Below are 24,289 nucleotides of genomic sequence, written 5' to 3' on the forward strand. Positions count from 1 at the left end.
GAGATGGCTCGGCTGTTGAGAGCACTTGTTCTTTCAGAGGACCTGGTTTCAATTCTGCAACCATTGATAACTCCAGATCTAGGGGATCTGAAGGCCTCTTCTGATACCAGGCACACACAAATACAGGCAAACCACACAAGTGTAAAGTAAGTCTTAAAAGGTGAACGCAAGACCAGGAATGACTCATCGGCCCTTGCACGCACAACACACTTCCATTGGACCACTTGGCATCTTTTTCCATTTATTGGAAATTTTCCATTAACGAAGACTAAAGTATCACTGAGTGGTTTATATGACTAAAGGAATGTACCACACACCTGTCTACATGTGTGCTAACAGGTGTGTGTGCTTGTGCGCATGTGCCATGGCGCATCAAGTACCACACACCTGTCTACATGTGTGCTAACAGGTGTGTGTGCTTGTGCGCATGTGCCATGGCGCATCAAGTACCACCACACCTGTCTACATGTGTGCTAACAGGTGTGTGCTTGTGCACATGTGCCATGGCGCATCAAGTACCACACACCTGTCTACATGTGTGCTAACAGGTGTGTGTGCTTGTGCGCATGTGCCATGGCGCATCAAGTAAGCCATCACAACTGCAGAGTTGGTTCTTCCCTGTCACCACGTGAGTTCCAGGGGCTGAACTCAAAGCATTAAGCTTGATAGCAAATACCCCCACCCACTAAGCCAGCGGTTCTCAACCTGTGGGTCACGATCCTCTTGGGGTCTAAGGCCATCGGAAAACAGACATTTACATTATGATTTTTAATAGCAGCAAAACTACAGTTATAAAATAGCAACCAAAACTTTATGGTTGTGCCCACAATAACATGAGGAACTGTATTACAGGGTTACAGCATTAGGAAGGTTGAAAACTTCTGCACTAAGCCATCTTGCCTACTCAGGCTTACAAAAATACTTTCATAAATACTTTAAATATATAAATTTGAGACAGTGTCCTGACTAGCCTGGAACTCACTAGGCTGGCCTTGAACTTACAAAGATCCACCTGCCCCTATCTCCTAAGTGTTGGGATAAAAGGCATGTACCACCATAAGCAAAATATATATTCTTCCACAGCATCAAAGGGAATGTTCACATGTCCAAAATGGTACTTAGGTCAGAACACAGCACTTGGTAGAAGACCAGGATTTCAAGATTACTCTCAGCTATGAGTTCAAAGCCAGCCAGAACATCATATGGGTCTCGAAAATACAAACAAAATCCTTAGAATCACTCTAGTTAGGAAAAGTTACTTTGCAATGCAAAACGGAGAAAGATCTGACTTCCCATCTCCAAATATCTTCCTTTGGTGGTGCTGGACGGGAATCAAACTCAGGAAACACAGATACTAGGCAAGTGTTCTAATACTCAGATGGACATACAACCTGCAGCTTAACACCTATTCACCATTAGTACCTTCTTGGGGTGCTACTTCTGCAGAAGCACAAGTGTTCTGCATTCCCCCAAACCCTGAAATATTTAGAAATCCAACATGCTAGTCTGTTTTTATAAGGAAACTCCTTTAATCATGACATCGAGCTTCTTAGGGGGCTACCCGAGTCTACCGTACAAGTAAGTAGGAAGCAACGGATGATGAAGGTGGCTGTCGGTACAACAGCTACTACCAAGACGTGATCTGTGACTGCAGGATCTTCACAGGCAGATGTAGCTGGGTGGGTAGGGCGCCTTGCTGTTCATTTTAAGTTGGAACCAATCATAGACAGTTTATCACTAAACTTTGCTTTGTTAACTGGGAAACACCTCTCAAATACCTTAATCTTTATGATAGACACATAAGTTACCCAGCACCTATTTAGGTTGGCAGTACAAGCTAAGGAGCTATTATTATTTCAATCCTATTAAGACTACAAACAAGCCGGGCGTGGTGGCGCATGCCTTTAATCCCAGCACTCGGGAGGCAGAGGCAGGTGGATTTCTGAGTTCGAGGCCAGCCTGGTCTACAAAGTGAGTTCCAGGACAGCCAGGGCTACACAGAGAGACCTTGCCTGAAACCAAACCAAACCAAAAAAAAAAAAAAAAAAAAAAAAAAAAGACTACAAACTCCATTAGGTCAGTACCAATGTCAGGCACCACTACTGATCAAGCAACAAGAAGAAAAATGAATGGCCAGGCAGTAGTCGCACATGCCTTAACCCCAGCACTCAGATGGATCTCTGAGTGCGAGGCCAGCCGGTCTACAACATAAGTTCCAGGACAGCCAGGGCTATACACACATAAAAACAAAACAAAACAAAAAAACCCAAAAAACAAAAACAAAAACAAAAACCCAACCCTGTCTTGAAAAGCCAAAACAACAAAAAACAAGCTCCAGGGCTCTCTGCTCTAAGAAGGAAGGTATCAACTACTGTAAGGTGGCTGCTAAATTAAGAGAAGCAAGAATCAGGAATGTGATCTGAGATAGGCACAGGTCAGCGCCTTGAGCATGGACAGAAGCAATGATTCCTAACAACTAGCAGTGCATGTCTGAAAAGGGATCCGGAAAGCTGCTCTTTTCAGCTGGGCAGAGGCTGGGAGGGACTGATGTACATTATTCCTAGACCCTAAGCCAATGCCAAGCGCCTTGGCAACTCACCCGGGGTAACGCAAAAGAATTCTGAGTTTAGGGCCAGCCTGGGCTATAGACTGAAAGCCGATCTCACAAAGCCAAAGAAAACGAGGATGTGAGAGCTCACTCAGAGCTCTAACCAAGAGAATGAAGGATCACAAGGCGATGATCCCGGGAGGGCTGCCAGTAAATCTCTGCCCACCCCTCTGCCTGTCAGCTGTCCTCGGAGCCTGAGCCGCTTGCTGAAGATCCATGTTAAACTCAAGAGCTGAAAGCAGCTCTTGCAGGGGCAAGGCTAAAATGAGCAATGCAGCTGAGGTCATCCCAGCATTTTGGTTCTTGCTAAGATGCTTTTGGAAATCACATGGGATACTCCTGAAAGCAATGGGGAAAGAAGGCAACGGAGTCAAAGGGTGAGCTGTGGGCCAGGGTGGTCATGCGGCCTCCTCAGCAGCTGTCCTCCTGGGTCCAGTTCCTAGCATTGATGAAGAGCTGCAGCCACGGGGAGGTGGGAAGAACATCAAAGGGAGAGGGTCGCCATGCCCACTGCCAAAGCCTTACAGCCCGCTCAGGGTGCGGCATGAGTGCCAGGTGTCGGCCATCTTGGGAACAGATACCAGCTATGCCCCCTGGAGATCCATTGGGGTTCAGAGGGTACTGCTCTGTGGGGTTCCCATCATCGTCTGCCCAGTGCAGAGGAACCAGGCCCTTGGCCTCGATCTTGGCTTGGAGTTCAGGAGAAGAAAATGCCATGTAGCCTGGAAGTGAAGGAGAAGAGAGTGAAGGCCAAGTTCCTTCAGGCCCAGCCCCAGCCCCAGCTTGCAAACCCTCCCCTGCCTTCCCAGCCTGACCTTCCCCGTGAGCACTCCACACGGGCAGCACAGAGCCTTCCATCCCTCGGAGCATCAGGGCTGGCCCCGGCTCCACACGTACGGTGGCCCATCGGGACTCGAACCGCCCAGACAGATTGTGGCGGAGCAGGAGGCCCGGCTGTGTTGGCTGGGAGTCCTGGCCTGGCTCAGCTTGCTCTTCACTGGGATCACTTCCCACCCAGCCCAGAAGAGCCAGCAGCTGACAGCCATTACACACGCCCAGGCTGAAGGTGTCCGGCCGCCTTCGGAATCGGCCCAGCTCTTCCCTGGCCTGTGGATTAAAGGTCACCGCAGCTGCCCAACCTAGGAAGAACAGTTAAGCCAGAGTGAGAAAAGGCCTGAGAAAGGGCTGGAGAGATGATGGCTCAGTGGTTAAGAGCACTGACTGTTCTTCCGAAGGTCCTGAGTTCAAATTCCCAAAACCACAACTATCTGTAATGAAATCTGAGGCGCTCATCTGGTGCATCTGAAGATAGATATAATAATAAAGGGGCTGGAGGGATGGCTCAGTGGTTAAGAGCACTGACTGCTCTTCCAAAGGTTCTGAGTTCAAATCCCAGCAACCACATGATGGCTCACAACCATCCATAATGAGATCTGAAGACAGGTACAGTGTACATATATATAATAAATTAATAAATCTAATAAATAAATAAATCTATCTAAAAAAAAAAAAGCCGGAGAAAGCAAAAGCAGGGCGTGAAGGGAATGACATGACAGCCCTCTATTCTAAATCGGTCTCTTCAGACCCTGGGACAGCCTTGAGGAAAGAAACAGCCTGATCTGCTTTAATCAGATAGCCTGACAGGATCCATGAATCTCTCTCTCTCTTTTTTTTTTTTTTTTTTTGAGACAGGGTTTCTCTGCATAGCCCTCCTGGCTGTCCTGAACTCACTTTTTAGACCAGGTTGGCCTCAAACTCAGAAATCCACCTCTCAAGTGCTGAGATTAAAGGCATGCGCCCGGCCCATGAATTTCTCTATGCTAAGCAAAAATATATTTTTTTAATGCTATGTAGTTATCTAAGCCTCAACAGTACAGCAGTTAAGAGCACTGACTGCTCTTCCAGAGGTCCTGAGTTCAAATCCCAGCAACCACATGGTGGCTCACCACCATCTGTAATGGGGTCTGATGCCCTCTTCTGGTGTGTCTGAAGATATCGACAGTGTACTCATATACATAAAATAAATTAATTAATCTTTTAAAAAAAAAGGCTAAAGTAAGATGGCTACCTTTTGAGTTTGAGCAGCTTCACAAAACTGTATCTCATTAAAAAAGGGAAAAGACTTCACGCACAAAAAGCCTGATCCTTTGCCCTCCCTTGATCTAGTTGTGCTGAACCATCTTTCCACAGAACAGGACAACCTGATCAAGTTGAAGAGCAGTCAACTGTTCAGATGAGGCATGCCTTCTAGGCTTGTACAGCTCAGGAAAGCCAGCCATCCTCCTGCTGGCCTCTGGTCTTGAAACAGAGCACTCTGCCTGACTTGTGAGGGCAACAAGTTGGCTGCAGTCTGGGCAGAAGCAGCCGAAGACATTTTAGCAGGGAATGTGGAAATGGCAGATCCAGACTGCACACTGACCTTTAGCAGAGCCCAGGACGTCTGCGTAGCTGAAGCCGCCCACAAAGGCCACACCACGGAATGTGTCCAACCTGATGGCCCCAGAGCAGAGATCTTGCATGGTCACATCCCACACCTAATACGACAGGGAGGAAACCGTTAGAAGACTTATAGCCAAGACAAGATCAAGATCTCCAGCTCTGTTAGGTACCAGGCTTACCTCAAAGCCTGCCAAGTGAAAGGCATCAGCCATTTCTCGGTCTCCATTGCTGCCCTCTTCTCGCAAGATGGCAACTCGAGGGACGGGTCCACCTGGAAGATGTGTCTCTGAGCAGAATGCTACCTATCCACTCTAAAACCCCAGATGCCTTCCCAAGGGCAGATCCAAGTACCCCAGCCTCTGTGCACGCTCCCTTACCAGGTTTACAGGGCACAGAGGCCACAGGAAAGGTGGGCGGCAGGTAGTAGCTGGGCCCTGTCCGCTCCTTCAGGCCCTGTTTCTCCTCTATCACACAGCGTGGCTCTGCCTGCAGTAGGTCCAGCTGGAAACTTGTTTCCTCCCAGAGGGCTCTTAACTCCCCAACAGGCTCCTCTACTACCACAGCCTTATTCACTGATATTCGGGCCTGCAGTGGGGAGACCCATGAAGGAGAAAGTGTGTCCCCGTGAGTGGTATTTGCTGACAGGCTCACGGTAACACTACATTCTCCCTGGCTTCCTCACCATGGCCTGGGGTCCAGCCTCGCCTGTGTGGCCCAGTTCCAGACACCGTAGGCCAGCACTCTCGTACCTCTGCCGTACTCCGGCCACATCTGCCTCCTGTACCTCCAACACCAGACCGGGCTCTTCCGCAAACAGCACAGGCAATGCTGGAAAAAGGGGTGAGTCCGGATGACTCGGGTGAGATGGGTTCTGGAGGAGGAGCTCATGGAAGATGCACCAGGGACTATGAGAGGTCGTAGACGGCCAAAGTTCAGAACATGAAGATAGAAATGGAGGATTCAGCCAAGACTCAGGAGATAGGGTCAGAGATACCACATTCTTTATACCAGAAAATCTACAAGTAGAGGAGACAGCCCAAGCAACTCACCATGGATCCCAGGGGCAGGTACATCTACCTCTATCCCACAGTTCCCAGCAAAGGCCATCTCTAGAAGGCAGGTGACAAGCCCCCCATCGCTGACATCATGGCCTGAGCAAAGACGGCATTCTGGAGGAACAAGGAAAAATTCAGCCATCTCAGGGCAAGCCTAAGGCTCCAGAGCATCTAGAGAGCCAGGGAGTGTGAGAAGGCGGGCACTCACGGGAGAGAAGGGTTTGGCCTGAAGGCACATCACTCACTTGTTCACCCCCCCCCCCCCGCCCCCACGTACCAGGGCCACGCTCACCTTTCAGCAGCCCCTGGGTGATATGAAAGGCACGCACAAGGTTCTCGGGAAGGTCTAGATCAGGAGGGTGCTCCCCAAGCTGGGAGAAACACTGGGCTAGAGCCGTTCCTCCCAGCCGGTGCTGCCCGGGGCTCAAAGGCACATAAAGCAAATGACCTAAGAAAGCAAAGTGGGACGGCAGCTCAAGACAGCACTCACAGTACACAGTAGGACACTACCAATTTCCAGCCCTAAAAAGCAGTGCACCTCAGGGCTGAGACAAGGGGGACCAGGACTCATAAAGTAGACCTCAAAGCAAGGAGCAAGCTCAGAACAGAACCACAAGGACAAGGGGGACGGAGCCATACCTTTCCCACCAGGATGTTTGAGGTCTGGGGTCACAGTGGCTGTGATGTCTGGACAGACAGCATATGCTGAAATGACCAGTGACCCTACCGAGCAAAGAGAAATAAGACCAAGTGAGGTAGCAGCCCAGGCCCACAGGTCCTTCTTCCCTCTCACAAGGGCCTCATCCTTACCAGGAGCCTGCACCGTCTCAGTGCCGACCCGGGCAGCCATGCTGAGGGAGTCTTTGCCACCATCTACTGCCACACCCAGTGCTGCCATCACTGCCACCATAGCCTCACAGGCATCAGCCAGCGCTGCACCCTCACCTGGGAGCTTGGCTGCCCACATCCAGTTCCCACTGCACTTCACATCCTAGGAACAGTGGGGATGCATTGGAGAGGAAGAGAGACGCAGAAGGCCTGGGAGCTTATGTGCCAAAAGCAATGGGAAAGAGGGAGAGCGACTGATGGATGCAGAGGCCCAGAACTGCAGGACAAAAGCCACGGAGGACTCACTCGGAGGTCGGTGACCAGAGCAAACACCAGGTTGGTGAGGGCCTCAGACACAGCAAGCCTGGCAGCAGCCTTGGGGTCCAGCAGGCTCTTGACTGGCTGCTCTCCCAGGGCTGTGGCAGCCCCTATGCACTCCTGGTGGCTCAGTGCTACAACAGCCACATCAGCCAGAGGAGTCTGCAGGGGTCCGACACACTGCTGTTGGGCAACAAGGCCACCCACAGAGCGATCCACCTATGGAACACAGAAGCAATTGGCAACAGAGAAGAAGGCAAGGGTCAGCAGAGGGGTGGGTATCCTCTGAACTGAAAGTAAGAACATACCGAAGGTGGGTAGCAGGGAGAGTCAGCCACTGGGGATGCTCCGCCCCCAACCCCTTCATTCCCAGAGCCTAGGAAACCCCAGTGGGAGAGAGCCAGGATGAATGACAGGGAACAGTGCAGAAGGCTAAAGCAGCCAAGTGGGGTACAAGGATGACCTTGTTGGTGAGGTAGCGTTTGCTGGCCACAGCAGGCAGCCTTAGGACCCGGTTCAGAGCCTGTCGCACACTCAGTTCTGGGGGCAAAGCCAAAGGCTGCAGCACAGGGGGTTTCCTCTGGAGGAAGAACTCCTGAAATGGAAGAGGCCAAACGTAAGCACCTGGGAAGGGCAGGGCACACCGGTGACAAACAAAGGCAAGGGGAAATTAACGTGCCAGAAAGACCACTGCACAACACACTCCCCTGCCCGGCTCACATACCTTCTGAGGCATCTTTCCCAGCACCCAGTCAAGGTCCAGGTCTACAGGGGTTGGAGGTGTCAGGGGTGCATCTCCCTGACCAGTTTTTCCTACTAGGCATTCACGATCATCCACTAGTACAATCTGTGGACCCCAGGGACAGCCCCCAAAGGAAATGAAAACGTCAACACCGGCAGGGAACGAGCCTAGAGAACAGGAGAAATGTTCCCACCCTGTATGGCCTTTTTGGGGAGCTCCTCCTCTCTGCCAACCCTAACTGTTCCCATCTCCTCTTACGCTCACTTTCCATTGGGTCTCCCTCGACCTTTCACCCCAAGTTGTGTACCCAGGTGGCCCAAGCCTGCCTCTAGCATCTGCTCCAGGTTGCTGGTGCCAACTTACTCTCTTGTCTCCAGTGATTGTGCCCACAAAACAAGCTGGGCAGCGTTCCCGGGCACTGGCACGACTCAGGAAGTCCCGGTCAGAGGGCCTAAGCAGTAGTGCATTTGACTCCTGGTACTCAGCCCCCCAGATTTCCAGTGCATTCAAGGTTGGGTCACCTAGCTGTACAGATATGTAGGGGAGAAAAGGGCGGGCCAGTGAGCACTGCCTCACCTCACAGTGTTGTTGGGGGAGGGGACAGCCAGGCTTCAGGGATGAGACCTACGCACCTGGAAGCGGCTGGTGTAAATGATGGCTCCTTCTGGGTCACTCAGCTCCTTTAGGACATTGCCTTTTGAGAGAATGGCAGGGAGAGGTAGCAATCTAGTCATGGTCAGCCCCAGGAAAACAAAAGGAGTCCCGGCCTCCATAGTGCCTAAAATCCTGTGCTTTCCCCTTACTGCTTCTCCCTAAAGCAAGTCTGTCCAAGACCAAGCAGACTGAGTCCCTTGGCCTGACCACTCCCCCTCACCATTGCCACCAGCACCCTGGTCATGGAGGCTGCAGATGGGGTTTCCTCCTGGGGCCTCCACACAAGCCCGGATCACACGATTCATCTTTTGCTCCATTTCCGGGTCTCCCCGTTGCACAGCTCCAAAGTCCAGGTCACTGGTGTTGTCTCCCTGGACCTGAGGGGGCACAGGGTACAGCTCATCCTAGATAGGCCTGGAAGCTCCACCAGCACTAGTGCCCCACAGTGGGGCCCAGTCATAGGAAAGGTGGCTGCCTTTTTTTTTTTTAAAAAAACAAAAAAATTAATGTATATTTATTTCATGTGAGTACATTGTCACTCTCTTCAGACACACCAGAAGAGAGCATCAGATCCCATTACAGATGGTTGTGAGCCACCAAATTGAACTCAGGACCTCTGGAAGAGGAGTCAGTGCTCTTAACCACTGAGCCACAATTCTTACTCACTCACCTGCACAGACGAAGCAGCTCCACCCCCAACTCCAATCCTATAAACAGGACCTCCAACCTTTACAACCTCCATGCCTGCAAGGAAGGAAGGTTGAACCAGAACCAGAAGCTACACAGTCCACTGAGCAGAAGGGAGAGCAAGCACATAGCCCGAGGAAGACACTGGGACAATAATAAAAACTATAGTGCCACAGGGCTGAGGAGAGGCCGCAGGGCTTAAGAACACTGGCTGCTCTTTCAGAAGACCTGTATTCAGTTCTCAGCACCTATGGGGGGTGGGGGTGGGGGTGTCCACAACACATAACTGCTTCTAACTCCAGTTCCAGAGGCTATGATACCCTCTGCTGGCCTTTGTGAGCACTGCACACTCATAGTACCCACATGCAGCAAAACAGTCATACGCCTCAAGTAAAAATAAATAAGTTTTTAAAAATTACCAACACATCTATTCTCTAATGGGGAAAACATATGTTGAGAAATGTACCCTACAGTTTTATTCACATGTATAAAATCATCTATATACAGTAGTAAACACTGAATTAGCTGTTTTAGCAAATATAAGAAATAATACAAGACCTTTACAGATAGGTTGCAAGGCTACCTAGGATGGCATATTCCCCATATCTTACCTGTAGATTCAACTTCAACATGAATATAAGTATAAACATAGCTTAAACCAATCAAAATAATCTCTTTTAATTATCAATAAAGGATTTATCTTTATTTATATATTGATGTGTGTGCCCGTGCATGTGAATACAGGAGCCCATAGAAGCCAGAAGATGTCAGATGCCTGGAGCTGGACTTGCAGGCAGTCATGAGCCTCGTAATGTGGATGCAAGGCAGCAAACTTGGGTCCTCTGCAAAAGCAGTACACACCCTTAACTGCAGAGCCATCTCCAGCCTATACAACCATCGTGAATAAGAACAAAACACAAACCCTACTTTCTGCATTAACTTGTGGTACAGGGTCCAGACCCAAAGCTTTGTGTATGTCAAGCACTCCACCACTGAGCCACATTCTCAGCTCTTTCTGCTCCTAGAACTTACTACATTGCTTCAGTAATAAATATAGTACAGTACTAAAATTAAGGTGTGGGTTAAATGGTGGCCCACATTAAGGGAAGATAGAAATCAATTGAATAGATAGAACTGCTCATTCAGAAACGAGCCCACATATCTATAGTCAATTGACCTGGTGTGTGCAGCTGGACACTGACCCCAAGGCATTCCACATGCCAGGAAGGTGCTCTACTACCCAGCATGCCCACCACTGCAGGTGGCTTATCTCATAATACTCTTCTCAAGGACCTGACTTTGGTTAATTCACGTTAGGCAGCTCATAATCACCTGTAACTCTAGCGCCAGGAGATCCAATGGCATCTCTAGCTCCTATGAACACCCATGTGCACATATATACACACATTTTTAAATTAAGACACACACACAGAGTCAGATGTGGCACATGCCTTTAATTCCAACACTACGGAGGCAGAGGCAGGTATGATGTCTGTGAGTTCTAGGCCAACTTGGTCTGCATAGAGAATCCTAGGAGTTACAGCCAAGGCTACATAGTGAGATCTTAAGAAAAAAAAAAAAAAGGGCCAGGCAATGGTGGCACAGATGGTGCACGCCTTTAATCCCAGCACTTGGGAGGCAGAGGCAGGCAGATCTCTTGAGTTTGAGGCCAGCCTGGTCTACAAAGTGAGTTCAATAAAACAAAAAAAAAAAAAAGAAAAGAAAAAGTGCTGATTTTGGAAGCACATATTCTAAAATTGGAAAAATACAAAAAAGATTAGCATGTCCCCTGAACAAGAATGATACACACACACACACACACACACACACACACACACGTATGTAACAACAGTTAATGATAAAGAGGGCACAAATTTGAAAGAAAGCAAAGAAGGGTATATGAGAGGGTTTGGAAGGAGGAAAGGGAAGGGAGAAATGATTAATTCTATTAGAATCTCAGAAAATAAAAGTAATAAAAATATTAAGAAAAGATATGTATGTATTTTGTTTTGTCTTGTTTTTTAAAAAGGAAAACACCCCAGGGAGGACCAAAAGTAACTAAGGAATTGAGCAATGTGTGTGCTGGAGGCATGGGGTCTGGAGCTACAGGAAGTAGTTTTCCCTCCCTAACCTCACCTTTGGAGGTATGTGCGTGTATATCTGACACGCTCCTAGATAGCACAGGCTGGCCTCAAACTCAATACAAAGCAAAGAATGACCTTGAATGTCTGACCTTCCAACTCCAGAGTGCTAGGATTACAGTCAAGTACTACAACCCCAGGTTTATGAGGTTCGAGGACCAAACCCAAGGCTTTTGTCACGTTAGTCATGCTCCCTACCAACTAAGCTTTATTTCCTGTCAATCCTTTTAGGGCTTGAGCCACACCCCACCAAGCCACCTAGTCAATCAACTGGATCTAGACATTTTCTCTTTTAGAGACTTAGTTCTCATGTTTTGTATGTATGTATGTATAGAAGTATTTGCTTACAAATACACATGTGCACCATGTGTACCTGTAGACCACACATCCCCTACAACTGTAGATGGTTGTGACCCACCATGGAGTGTTGTGGGGATTGAATATAGGTCCTCTCCAAGAGCATTAATGTACTTAAGCTTGAAGCCAGCTCTCCAACCCTTTCTTTTTCTTAATTTTTTTTTTTTAATGATTTTTTTTTTCAAGACTGGGTTTCTCCATGTAGCCCTAGAGACTAGGTTTCTCTGTACATCCCTGGCTGTCCTAAAACTCACTCTGTAGACCAGGCTGGCCTCAAACTCACAGAGATCTGACTGTCTTTGACTCCTAAGTGCTGAATTAAAGGCGTGCACCACCACCTGAGTGTTCTTAATTCTTAAGCGGGCAGACACCAGCACACTATGGTACCTATATGGAGGTCAGAGGACAACTGTCAGTTGTCAGTTTTCTCCTTCCACCATGAGTTTCAGACACTGAACTCAGGTTATCAGGCTTAGCAAGTGAGCCATCCAGCTGGTCTGGGACTTTGATAACAGCCCTGAACATATTGCCCACCATACAACTGGAAGGCACTCAATAAATGTTTGTTCTATTTAATCGAGCCAGCAGATAAAAGTCCCGAGCATAAAGCAGGAACTAGATATAAATGCTGGCTTCAATGGCTTAACACAGAGATAGGGGTGAGGGTCCCTGCTATATAATATACACAAGTACACTAGGAAGAGATAAAGACTACAAAGACAGAGAGTGCCCATCTAACAAAACACTATCCTGTCTTGACAACCTGTTGTAGGCAGAATAGGAGCCAGAAGAACAGAAACGACCCCCTGCTATGCCTTCAGTTTCCTTCCTGTGGCTGCCCAATGTTAGAGAGGAAGCTGGTTGGATGCAGACAAGGGTGGTGGCTCTTACCTGGCTCTGGGGGCTTTTTGCCTACATGTTTGGCTTCCATGGACCCAATGCCGCCACTGAACATGATGGGCTTGATCCACTCACGTCTCTGACCATCTGGAAGCTGGAGACCCAAAGAGCGGGCAAATCCTAGTGTGGAAGTGGAAAGAGGTTAAGTCCCACAGTGTTTTTAACACCATGGTCCCTGGGTCCCACCACAACCACAATCCCTCGGATCCATCAGTTATTCTTGTACGCTCTAAGGCTCACCAGCCAGCACTGGCTCTCCAAACTTGTTGCCATAGTCAGATGCTCCATTGCTGGCCTCAATAGCAACCTCCAAAGGCCTGGCAAAGTTCCCAGGATACTGGAAGCTTGGGTCCTCCCAGGGCAGATTATAATCTGAGATAGAAAGATAAGATTCACTCGACTCTGAGCTGGAGAGGCGGCTCAGTAGTTCAGCATGTGTCTAGCACACCCAGGGGAGTGGGCTCGATCCCCAGCACTAAGAGACTAAGAGGAAAAAAAGCGGAAGCTGGAGGACACATCTTCAAAGACACTGAGCAATTGAGGCCAGCCTGGTGGTTTGATTCCCATCTCCAAACTCTGCCTTTCCTTGCTCATGATGACTTTGATTTTTTTTTTGAGACAGAGTCTCATTATGTACCCTTGCTGGCCTGGAACCCACATAGATACCCATGCTTCTTCAGTGCTGGGACTAAAATCTTGTGCCACCACACAGGATACTTTTAAATCCTTTAGTGATTCTAGTTATCCATCAGAGCCTTGTACATGCTTGTACATGCTAAGAAAGAACTCTACCACTCAGCCTAAAATCAGACTGCTTAAGTGCCCCCCACAAAGGCACTTGTATGTTGTATGTGTGTTGGCCACCTATCATGGGTGCTGGGAATCAAACTCGGGGCTTTATATGAGCAGTAGATAATTTTAACTGCTAAGCTATCCTTCCAGCCCCGCTTTTGTTTCCAAGACATGGTTTCTCTGTGCAGCCTTGGCTGTTTTGGAACTCACTCTATAGATGACTGGCTTGAACTCAAGAGATCCATCTGTCTCTGCTTCCTGAGTGCTGGGATTAAAGATGTGTGCCACCATGCACAGCACCCCTTCTTTGTTAAAAAAGATTTTTTTTTATCATTTTCTAAAATGATTTGGATATGTGTGAGTGCCTGTAGAAACCAGATGGATTAGATCCCCACCTAGGGGTAGAGTCGCACAGGGACCTGTGAACAAACCAACCAACAAGGGACCTGGGAACCAAACTTAAGTCCCTGCGAGACCAGCACATTTCGAAGCCATCTCTCCAGCCCACTGTGTAAGTTTCCTCTTCCATCCCTAAGAGATGCTAAGTAGGAAGATAAACAACTGAAGTCAGCTTCAGAAAGTCCCTGAAACTGACCAAATTCACTAGGCCCCACTCCAATAGAGTAATCAATAAATATGGAGATGCCCTTGAATACTAACTCAGCCAAGTTAAAGCCTTTAAGGCCAGACCAGCTGCCTAGGAACAGCAGAAACCCGAGGAGCTGCTGGAAGAGGGTTAGAGCAGAGCCGCTGAGCTGCCTGCGGGCTGTGCCGTGTGCTCCAGTTCCCTAGCTTTTGTCACTCATGTCACCCATGCTGGGGTGGGCCTTGCCAATGCAGCTGTCTCTGACCATTTCTGTTCCTGTCAACAACCCTCACCCATACTCCGTATGTATAACTCAGTAAAAAACAGTTAACCAAGTTCGACTATGGTAGTATCCATACTTTGGTCTGTTGTGAAGAGAACAGATGTGTATGTTTTATCTCCTCGGGAAATTTTTTTTAAAAGGTTTATTTAAATGATTTGTCACGTACAGCCCCTTAGTCTCTTAAGGTTTTCTAAGAAACTGGATTTGGTGGGCAAGCATTGATCATAAGATACCCTAGTCTCATGTTTCCTTTCTTTCTTTCTTTTTTAAAAGATTTATTATTATAAATAAGTACACTGTAGCTGTCTTCCAACACACCAGAAGAGGGCATCAGGTATCATTACAGGTGGTTGTGAGCCACCATGTGGTTGTTAGGATTTGAACTCGGGACCTCTGGAAGAGCAGTCAGTGCTCTTACCACTGAGCCATCTCTCCAGCCCTCATGTTTCCTTTCTAAGTGAATGCTGGTTTCTAAAGAAAGTCCAGGCTGGCAACTTCCAACTTCCCCTCTTCTATTGTGCGTGTTCACAGTCAGCACGGTGGCTACTCTGAAGCTCTCCCTCCTGAGAAAAGATACCCAGGTGACCCTTACACCTAAGAGCTGTAAGTGCTGGTGCCTGTCAGGGCAGAGAACCTGGAAGGGAACCTGGTGGGTAGGGAAGAAAAAGATAGAACCTGGGATGTGCAGGTTTCCAAAGCAATAGCCAGCAGTGCCAGCTACCACGTGGGCCCCACGGCCTGTGCACTGGACGTCTCTGATGCGGCCACCCGTGCCTGTGGTTGCACCGCTGAAGGGGGCCACTCCTGCAAAGAAAAAGAAAGGAAGTAACACAGAGATAAAACCACTCCCAATACCCTCTATGAAGTGAAAACAATTTCGGTTCAGCCCCGAGGCCTGGGCCCTAACTCACCTGTGGGGAAGTTATGTGTCTCTGCTGTGAAGACAACATGTCTAAGCCCCTGCTGTTGCTGGAAGCAGCTTGGGCGGGTAGAGTCCTCCGGCCGCAGGAATTTGACTTTCTTCCCCTGGATTGCACTGTAGACACAGTCACTCTACACCCTGTTTCCCGCCCCCCCCCCCCCCCAAGATCCCCTCAGCCCAGGGCATAGCCAACCTGCTGTTGTCACAGAACTTGAGGACATTGTTAGGGTTGGAGGATGCCTGAGTGCTCATGATGGATTCAAAGAGGGAATGCGCTAGCTTCTTCCCATCCACATGGAGCTGGCCCTTGAAGAACCAATGTCGGCTGTGCTCACTGCAGGAGTGACATGGGGAGGGGGAGGTACATGGTCACCTCAGTGCTGCATCTTCCCAACAGCTCTCAGCAGCATCACAGCCAACTCATATTAAGATAGAAAGTCATCCCATAGTCTGCCACTGCGGCTTGTCCAGAAGCAAAGTAAGGTAAAAGCAAGGTTTAGCAGTAGACTCCCAGAAGGGTAAGGAAGCCAGACCCTCAGGAATGCAGGGAGAGCCCTTGTGGTATCCCTTCTGACTGCAAGGGCCAAGGCAGCAGCAGACAGCGGTATTCCTCCTCACCTATTGGACTGAGCCAAGTCAAAGACCTCCACTGTACTGGGGTTCCGCTGCAGCTCTTGAAAGCGCTTGGTATAGAAATCGAGGTCCCAGGAGTCAAGAGCCAAACCTAGGAGACAAACCCTAGAAAAGCTGACAACATGCTCCGGGCCACCATAGTCCATGTCTCAGTAATCCCACTGAACTATGTCAGGCCCTTCCCACCCTCCCCTCCTCCTGCACAGACTCCTGCTCACCTAGCTCCTGGTTGGCCTTCTCCAGGGCAGGCCGACCCTCAGCTAGTATGTCGATGGAGCCCTTGAGTGGGGCTGGAATGCTCTGAGGAGAGAAGCTCTGGATGGGGTCAGGGTAGTGCTGCTCTGTCATCCGGTCGTGCAAGGCGGCCAGAGAGATGGCTTCCATTTCAGCTGTAGGGTGGTCGGTAAACTGGTGTTGGGAAGATCCAGTCATAAGAAAACAAAAGACAAGGCTGAAGAAAAGAGAAAAAGGACTCGCTCTGGACCTCCAAGCTATTCACCTCACTACTACCACATTGCACCACTTTTCTGTTCTAGTGCAGAGATCAAGGCCAGGGTTTGTATATAGGAGGTGAATTCCCACCACTGAGCTATGCACACTCAGACCCATGCAGCGTCTTTGTTCAGACTAAAAGGATGCACAGATAAGTCTGGTTAGTCAGGCTGGCCGATTCTCCCTTCACAGGTACCTTCAAGCAGCAAACAACCAAACCTCCTAAGCATACAGGACAGGCCAAAAGCCAAGAGCTTTCCCCCTGCTTCTCCCATGACTCTGCTCGAGTTCAGGATCTAATCTCTGGCCCACTCGCTCCTCTTGATCTCCTACCACAATGCCCACACCTTACCGAAAGTCGGTAACGTCGGGTGGTCTCTACCCGATCCACAGCCCTCAGCCCGGCTGCCTGGCACACAGAAACAATGTTGGTCGATGCTGGAGTCGAGAAATTCAGCCTGAGGAAAGAGTCAGATGGTTATAATCTGAAGGCCTTGGCAAGAATCAGTTGGGAAGGTAGATCTTGCCCACTGCTATCGACCCAACACACCACTGGCCTCTGGTTTCAGACTGGATGCCAAGGACACCTGCTTTCAAAAATTAATCAGAAGATGGAGAAATAATTCCAAGTTTGGTTCCTTGTACCCATGTCAGGCTCACACCTGCCTGAGACTCTAGTTCTAGGGGGCCCCGATGCCTCCATTGGCGCTGCACTCAGGTACATAGACCCATACAGAAACCCAGTATGGGAAACTTAGCCACATCATGTTACAAAAGAAAAGCTGTTCAATGGCACAGTGCTTACTGAGATGCGTTAAGTCCTACAGTCAGTCCCTAAGCCACGGAAGTGGAGACTCAAGCTCTCCGAGTGTAAGCTGCTGGCTCTAGAGTACACTTGGGAGCTAGTTCAGCTTTCAGGACATTTGCCCGCCCAGGGAAAATATTCGTATGACTTCCTAGGCAGAGAGAAGGATGGAACAAAGAAAAATCGCCAAAGACTAAAGGTGAAAGAAATGGAGGTGAAGGTTGGGTAGGGAGTGTGAAAGGGAGACATGCCTGGGAACGAGGGGACAAGCTGCCCAGGGCACCTGCCACATACCTGGGTCCCACCTCCAGCAACAAATCGTTGGAGCCAGGAACAAGCCAGGGCTCCTGAGCAACATCATCCCGCACCAAAGGGCAGCCGAACAGCCACATCAACTTCTTCATCTCCTCAGCCCATGGAAGGGTCTCAGCTGCAGAGACAAGACAAGGGCACCTCAAGATCACCTCCTTTTAAGAAACCAATGGAAAGAGGGGCAGGGGGATCTCTTTGGGTTCTAGGCCAGCTTAGTCTACATTTCAAGCTCCTAGTACTACAACGGAGAGATCTGCCTCAAATTAAAAGCCAAACAACAAAAACAGAATCCAATACTTAGGGGCTGAGATTCTTTTTCTTTTTGAGACAGGGTTTCTCTGTGTAGCCCTTGCTGTTCTGGAACTCACTCTGTAGACCAGGCTGGCCTTGAACTCAGAAATCTGCCTGCCTCTGCCTCCCAAGTGCTGGGATTAAAGGCATGCGCCACCAGTGCCTGGTGCTGAGATACATTTTAAGCTCCAAGTACTACATTTCATGCAGTCAGCACTACAACGGAGAGATCTGCCTCAAGTTAAAAGCCAAACAACAAAAACAGAATCCAATACTTTAGGGGGCTGAGATGGACCCAGAAGTTAAAAGAACTGGCTATTCTTCCAGGGGATCCATGCCCTCTTCTGGCCTTGTACACACGGTAAGCAAACATTCAGGTAAAACACAAACGTACTCAATGTACCTGTAGTCAAGTGTGACAACCTGAGTCCGATCCCCAGGAAGCCACATGGAAGGAAAATAGTAAATCAGTAAAGCAGGAGGCTAAAGAGATGGCTCAGGGGTTAATATCACCATCCGCTCTTACAGAAAACCCAGTATCAATTCCCACCCCCACATCAGAAGGCCACGTCTATGCCCAGCCTTAGGGGATCCAAAGCTGCCTTCTGAACTCTTGCACACATATACACACTCACATATACAAATCCATACATATATACTCAATTAACAATAAAATAGAAACAAAATGTAATAAAGAAGTAAATCAAAAACAAAAAGCCAATGCCTGACACTGGATGTGCTAATACACCAGAGTAAGTCTAGCACTCAGGGAAAGGCAGCAGAATCAAGAGTTCAAGGCCATCCCCGTCACAGAGAGAATTCCAGACCACTCTGGGCTACATGATCCTCAGAGTCAAACAACCCACCAAAAAACAAAACAAAATTTAAACCCAGCATCTGGCCTCACCTGCCCAGTGTACATTGTAGCACAGCTCAGTCTCCACACTCTGAAGTGTTGGCAGTTTCTCTTGTAGTCTCCGAAAAACACGTCCAGATGCTGCCCCCTCATGGCCAGAGGGGCGGACATAAAAGTGAAGGACAGGGGCCATTTCTGCAGATGACCTTTTAGAAAAGAATTTGGCTCCTAAAAAAAAAAATAGCATTAGTTGATTTTAAGTTTCACATACAGCCCAGACACTGGAGATACAGAGGTGGGTATTACAGGGGGTTCAGGAAAACAGCAACTAGGAAAGAGTAACCCCAGTGATTCTTAACTTAGCCTGCAAAATATAGGCTTTTCAGACTGGGATGAGATGAATCAGTAGTACATGTTCTTAGCCCTGGGCACAACCTCCAGGCATGAATGAACGAACACACACACACACACACACACACACACACACACACACACTCTCTCTCTCTCTCTCTCTCTCTCTCTCTCTCTCTCTCATAGTGTGGGAGGGAGGCGTATAGGCACTTCCTTTGGCACCAGGCAAGGTCTTAAGAATGCTACCAAGAACAAAGAGATCACACAATTTCAGCTCAGTGTGGCTAACACTAAGGGACAGAAACACCAACCTGATAGGAAGAACTTCCTAGGATAAATGTCACCTGTCATGAACTGAACATTTTTCATCCCCTGCCTACATTCATGTGTTGAAGCACTAGCTACCAATATGACAATGTTTGAACAGGGGTCTTTAGGAGTATTAGGGTGATGAGGGCGATACCCTCATGAATGGGATTAGTGTCCTAAGAAGCTGGAGAGTTAGATCTCTTCTACCATGCACAGATACAAGGTCAGCAGTGTGAAACCTGAAAATGACTGTAAGAAGGAACCGAACTGGAATCATTTTGAATAAAGCTTCCATTTTGAATAGGGGTCAAAATAAGTTCTCAATACCTCCCTGGGTAACTGACATCTTAGTTGGCAAGTTGAAACATAAATGCTAGGCACATCACCCTGCCACAGTTGAATAGCCCAACCAATGAGAACAGGATAAGTGTTCCGTAAATTCATGTTCCTAAATCCTGACTGGTGGGATAACCTGGCATAGATATTTGTAGATTTCAGACTTTAAAACTCTGCAATTCTGGTTCGGGGTCACATCAGCCATGATAGATCAGTAGTGGCTGAGTGTAATAAAAATCTGTCATCTGCTTAAATACTTTCTAAGATGAATGTTTAAAGACACAGCTCTGGAGTCTGCGCTGTTGTCCCTGACTAGTCCCCTCAGATAAGATTTTGCTCTGTTGGACTCTTGTGGCTGCTTGGGTTGCTTTGGAAGGATGCTTGGACACCAACGTGACCATGGTGGTCCTCTGACCTCAACCATCCAACCTCTAGAACTATGAGAAGTCCTGTTGTTAATGAGTGGCACCGTCTATGGGACTTTGTCACAGCAGTTGTCTGAGGCACCTGGAGGATGAGAATGGACTAGACCTGGCTGCTGACAGCGAGTAACAGACTGTGCGTCACTGCTTTCAAAATATGGAAAGCCCGATAAAATCCGTATTTCTGACCCCTTGTTTCACAGCAGGAACATGCCTTTGCTCACCAAACTCTGGGATGTTCTCCCTGCCCAGTGCTCATGACACCTCCCTTCTAGAGAGCTCCCACAGAGCTCAGGGCTTCTAATCTGCACCATCCGTTCAACTATCAGCCCACACTCGGGCTCACAGATGTACACTGCCTCTTCCAGGGGAGGCAGGAGGGAAAGAAATTTTACTTCACTTTTCCTCTCGTATGACTCAAACTCGACTCATTCAAAACTGAATGCTGCTGAGCATGCTGGCACACCCTTTTAATCCCAGCACTCTGGAGGCAGAGGCAGGAGGATCTCTGTGAATTCAAGGCAAGCCTGGTCAATTCAGTGAGCTCCAGACCAGCCAAGGCTACACAGTATGTACACACACACACACACACACACACACACACACACACACACACACAAATTACTCCACAGGCCAGTGGGATGGTTCAGCAGGTAGACACTTGCCACCAAACTTAGTGATCTGAGTTTGATTCCCAGAACCCACTTAATGGAAAGAAGAAAGCTAACTTTCACAGATTGTTCTCTGTCTTCAAGTGTTTGGGAAGCTCAGATACAGGCGAATACTTAGTGTGCTAAGGTGATGGGCCTGATAAAAAACTTTTAAAACAAAACTGAATTCTTTTGGTATCCCATCCAAGACCAGTATTGTGCAGCTGTCAATCCAGAGGCTACTTAACTGTTCTTATAAGCCCTCTCAGCAGCACGAGATTCAATTAATTTTCTACGTCTTCACCCTCCTCTCGTGGCTCTAAGCACACCATCATCCTCCTGAAGGTCTTTCCCTGGCTGATCCCGAGTCATCCGAGCTTACCCAGCTTCTAACTGTTAGGTATCCAGGGTTCTGTCCTTATTTCTCTCCCTTTGTAGTAAGTGGTTTCAGCTAGTCCTGTGCTTTAAAGTCTACGTAGTAAAACCAACCAATGAAATCGCCACATTCATCTGTTAATTTAAAATAATTTGATAGCATTCAAACTAATGTTTGCCAAAAATATTCTATAACTTTTCCCAACAGTGAATCTCTAAAACTCCAGATTGGTATATTTAAATACCATCCCACCTACATATAAGGGTGTCATAAATATAGCCAACAAGGGCTGAATATTTAACGCAAAATATTTGTCCAGTATCCATGAAGCCCCGGGCTGGTTTGATTCCCAGGACCATATAAACTGGGCAAAGTGGCACATATGCCTGTAATCCCAGAACATGGAACGTGGAGGCAGGGGGATCCTAAGCTCAATGCCATTCCCAGCTACACAGTGAGTTTGAGACCAGCCAAGACTTATTATTTTTTTTAAAGATGTATTTATATATTTTTTATGTGAGTACACTGTAGCTGTCTTCAGACACCCCAGAAGAAGGTATCTGATCTCATTACAGATGGCTGTGAGCCACCATGTGGTTGCTGGGAATTGAACTCAGGACTTCTGGAAGAGCAGTCAGTGCTCTTAACCACTGAACCATCTCTCCAGCCCCCACAGCCTAGACTTATTGAGAGACTTCTCTTTCTTCTTCCCTTTTTGTTCTTTTGAGAGGAAGAGTTCATGGGAAGGGAGCTGGAAGGTAGGCAGTAACTGTAGTATGGCTGGTGCCCCCAGTCAGGCAGATTGGCTATGCCTCTGCTCTTCTCTATTATAGGGAACACTACTCCATCCAAACAGTTGCAACTGTTTGCACAGGCATAGGATTCAGTGACAAAGCACTTGCCTAGCACGTGCAAGGCCTGACGTTCAATCCACAGAACTAGAAAAAGTAAGACTGACGCCAACCTTAACTACTCTTTTCCCTCAATCTCTCCATATAATCACTCTCCATATAACAACTCTACTTCCACACATACATTAAATCTCTTGCCTTTTCAGGTCTATCACCTCCTGAGTCCACGGCACCACTATCATTCATTTGGACTGATCAGCGTATTGTTTTCTCTGTTGCTGTTGTTTTATGAGGAAAAGGTCAGGTTATCATATAGCCCAGGCTGGTCTGGAAATCAGTCTTCTTGCCACTGCCTTCTAATGTGGAGCCTACCTAGGGGCATGCATCACCACACCCAATTGCACCGAATTCTTCAATGGTCTGATTCCACTACTGCACAACCACATCCTATTTGCCACAGACAGTGAAAAGACCATGACTTCTACACTGGTGAGGTGGCTTAATGAATAAACACTTGCCTCTGCTAGGCATGGTGGTACGGGCTCTGAATCCCAGCAAAGGAAGGTGAATCTCAGGATTTCAGGATTTACATAGAGTTGCAAGTCAATCAGGGCTGTAAAATGAGACCGTTTCAAAAAAACAAAATCAACCAACCAACCACACGAGTTGTTAAATGAACAGACCCTTTATTCCCATCACACCTCAGTTCCCTGCCTCCATACAGTCCTCCTTTAAAAAAAAAAAAAAAGCAAAGGTGGCACATGCCTTTAATCCCAGGAGGCAGAGGCAGGTGAATCTCTCTGAGTTAAAGGCTGGCCAGGACATCCAGGGTTACACAGAGAAACACCCAGGGTCTCATTTAGCTCAGGCTGACCTCTAAATAGCTATATAACTGAGGGTAATTTCTAGTCCTTCTACTCCCAAAACCTCGAGTGCTGTAATTTCTCGTGTTCTTCACAACACCTGATTTATGAGGTTGTAAGACTCGAACCCAGGACCCTGAGCTACATCTGCAGCCCTCTGCAGTTATTTCGTCTATCATTCCCAGCGAAATGTAAGTTTCAGAAATATCGGAACCGGGTTTTATTTCGGCACTGTATTCCCAACGACTAGTATGGTGCCTGATACAAAGCAGGTGGTCTTCACATTTTTCTGATGAATGAATGGTTGGATGAATGAATGAATGAATGAATGGATGGATGAATGAGACCATGAGATGAGGCTATTTCAGGGATGGATGAATGAGACCATGAGATGAGGCTATTTCAGTCTGGTCGTCCACCTACACCGAGTGCCTGCAGAACACGCGCTCCAACAGATGCTCTACCCAAGGCATGTGGATCCAGATGGACCCAACCCGCCCTAATGGGGAAAACGACGCGGCCTGGATTCGGTTTGAATGTGTGAGCAATGGAACCGCATCAGGAAGCGAACTCAGGGAAGGACGCGTAGGTTGTACTCACCTGAAGCCCGCCAGTTTGCGCCAGAGACCCACGAGTCCTTGGCGCGCGCTCGTTGTACGTCATCAGAGAGCGCCACCGCCGGAGAAGCGATTCGCGCGGGCCGGCTGTGGGCGGTGCCAAGGCTCCCCGCGGTGGGTTGGGGCTGTTTGAGTGACAAACCTGAATCTCTTTTAGAAGTCCAAGCCTGTAATCCCAGCACTGGGAGGCCAGAGCAGACAGGAGTATCTTTGAATTCTAGACTAGTCTGGTCCACATAGCAAGTTCGAGGCCAGCCAAGGATGTACAGAGAAACCCTCTGTCAAAAAGACAAAACAGGGGCTGGTGAGGGCTCAGCAGGTAAGAGCACTGACTGCTCTTCCAAAGGTCCTGAGTTCAAGCAACCACATGGTGGCTCACAACCATCCGCAATGAGATCTGATGCCCTCTTCTGGTGTGTCTGAAGACAGCTACAGTGTACTTACATATAACAATAAATAAATCTTAAAAAAAAAAAAAAGACAAAACAAAATTCAAAAAAGAGAAGACGCCTCGAATTTGAAATATCACTTGAGAAAATGTTATTTTATTGATCACTGAAAGTGCCTTACGGCTGGAGGTGACTCTTAACTTGTTGTCAAGTTGACACACAAAACCATCCAGTACACTAGCCTAAATTACATTTAAAAAGTTAACGTGTAAAACTGTTTTGGCTCTCTGTATTTTTCTCCCTTCTGCCTTCTTTGTTTATGCAAGATAAATTGGTTTTCCAAGGTCATTTAATTTAGAACTTCTGTTACTTTGACCTTAATAGAATGTAACAGTCTGAGATTCTCAGACTAATGTAAAATCTA

The 24,289-nt window shown here is 48.0% G+C and overlaps 1 protein-coding gene and 2 non-coding genes across 3 annotated transcripts; 1 reads left to right on the forward strand and 2 right to left on the reverse strand.

Moving 5' to 3' along the window:
• Positions 1-757: 757 nt before the first annotated feature.
• Pfas (phosphoribosylformylglycinamidine synthase (FGAR amidotransferase)) lies at positions 758-23,517 on the reverse strand. The gene is made up of 28 exons (NM_001159519.1): positions 23,460-23,517; positions 18,753-18,929; positions 17,537-17,672; positions 16,790-16,895; positions 16,164-16,353; positions 15,931-16,036; positions 15,506-15,646; positions 15,302-15,426; positions 15,066-15,194; positions 12,970-13,101; positions 12,721-12,849; positions 9,315-9,388; positions 8,865-9,021; positions 8,623-8,684; positions 8,354-8,515; positions 7,973-8,095; positions 7,712-7,843; positions 7,237-7,467; positions 6,913-7,093; positions 6,742-6,825; positions 6,395-6,550; positions 6,097-6,216; positions 5,730-5,875; positions 5,425-5,632; positions 5,227-5,318; positions 5,028-5,142; positions 3,424-3,747; positions 758-3,330 (listed from the first exon to the last, which is right to left on the reverse strand). The coding sequence occupies exons 2-28, from the start codon at positions 18,892-18,894 to the stop codon at positions 3,020-3,022; spliced, it is 4,014 nt and encodes a 1,337-aa protein (NP_001152991.1). The 5' UTR covers positions 18,895-18,929; positions 23,460-23,517; the 3' UTR covers positions 758-3,019.
• Positions 5,631-5,735, reverse strand: Mir3062 (microRNA 3062). Its single transcript, NR_037222.1, has one exon. It is a non-coding gene; the product is annotated as a microRNA 3062 (primary transcript).
• On the forward strand, positions 11,059-11,166 carry Gm25819. Its single transcript, XR_003949889.1, has one exon. It is a non-coding gene; the product is annotated as a U6 spliceosomal RNA (small nuclear RNA).
• Positions 23,518-24,289: the final 772 nt, after the last annotated feature.

The sequence above is a fragment of the Mus musculus genome, chromosome 11 (assembly GCF_000001635.26).
Source record: "Mus musculus strain C57BL/6J chromosome 11, GRCm38.p6 C57BL/6J".
Classification (NCBI taxonomy): Eukaryota; Metazoa; Chordata; class Mammalia; order Rodentia; family Muridae; genus Mus; species Mus musculus.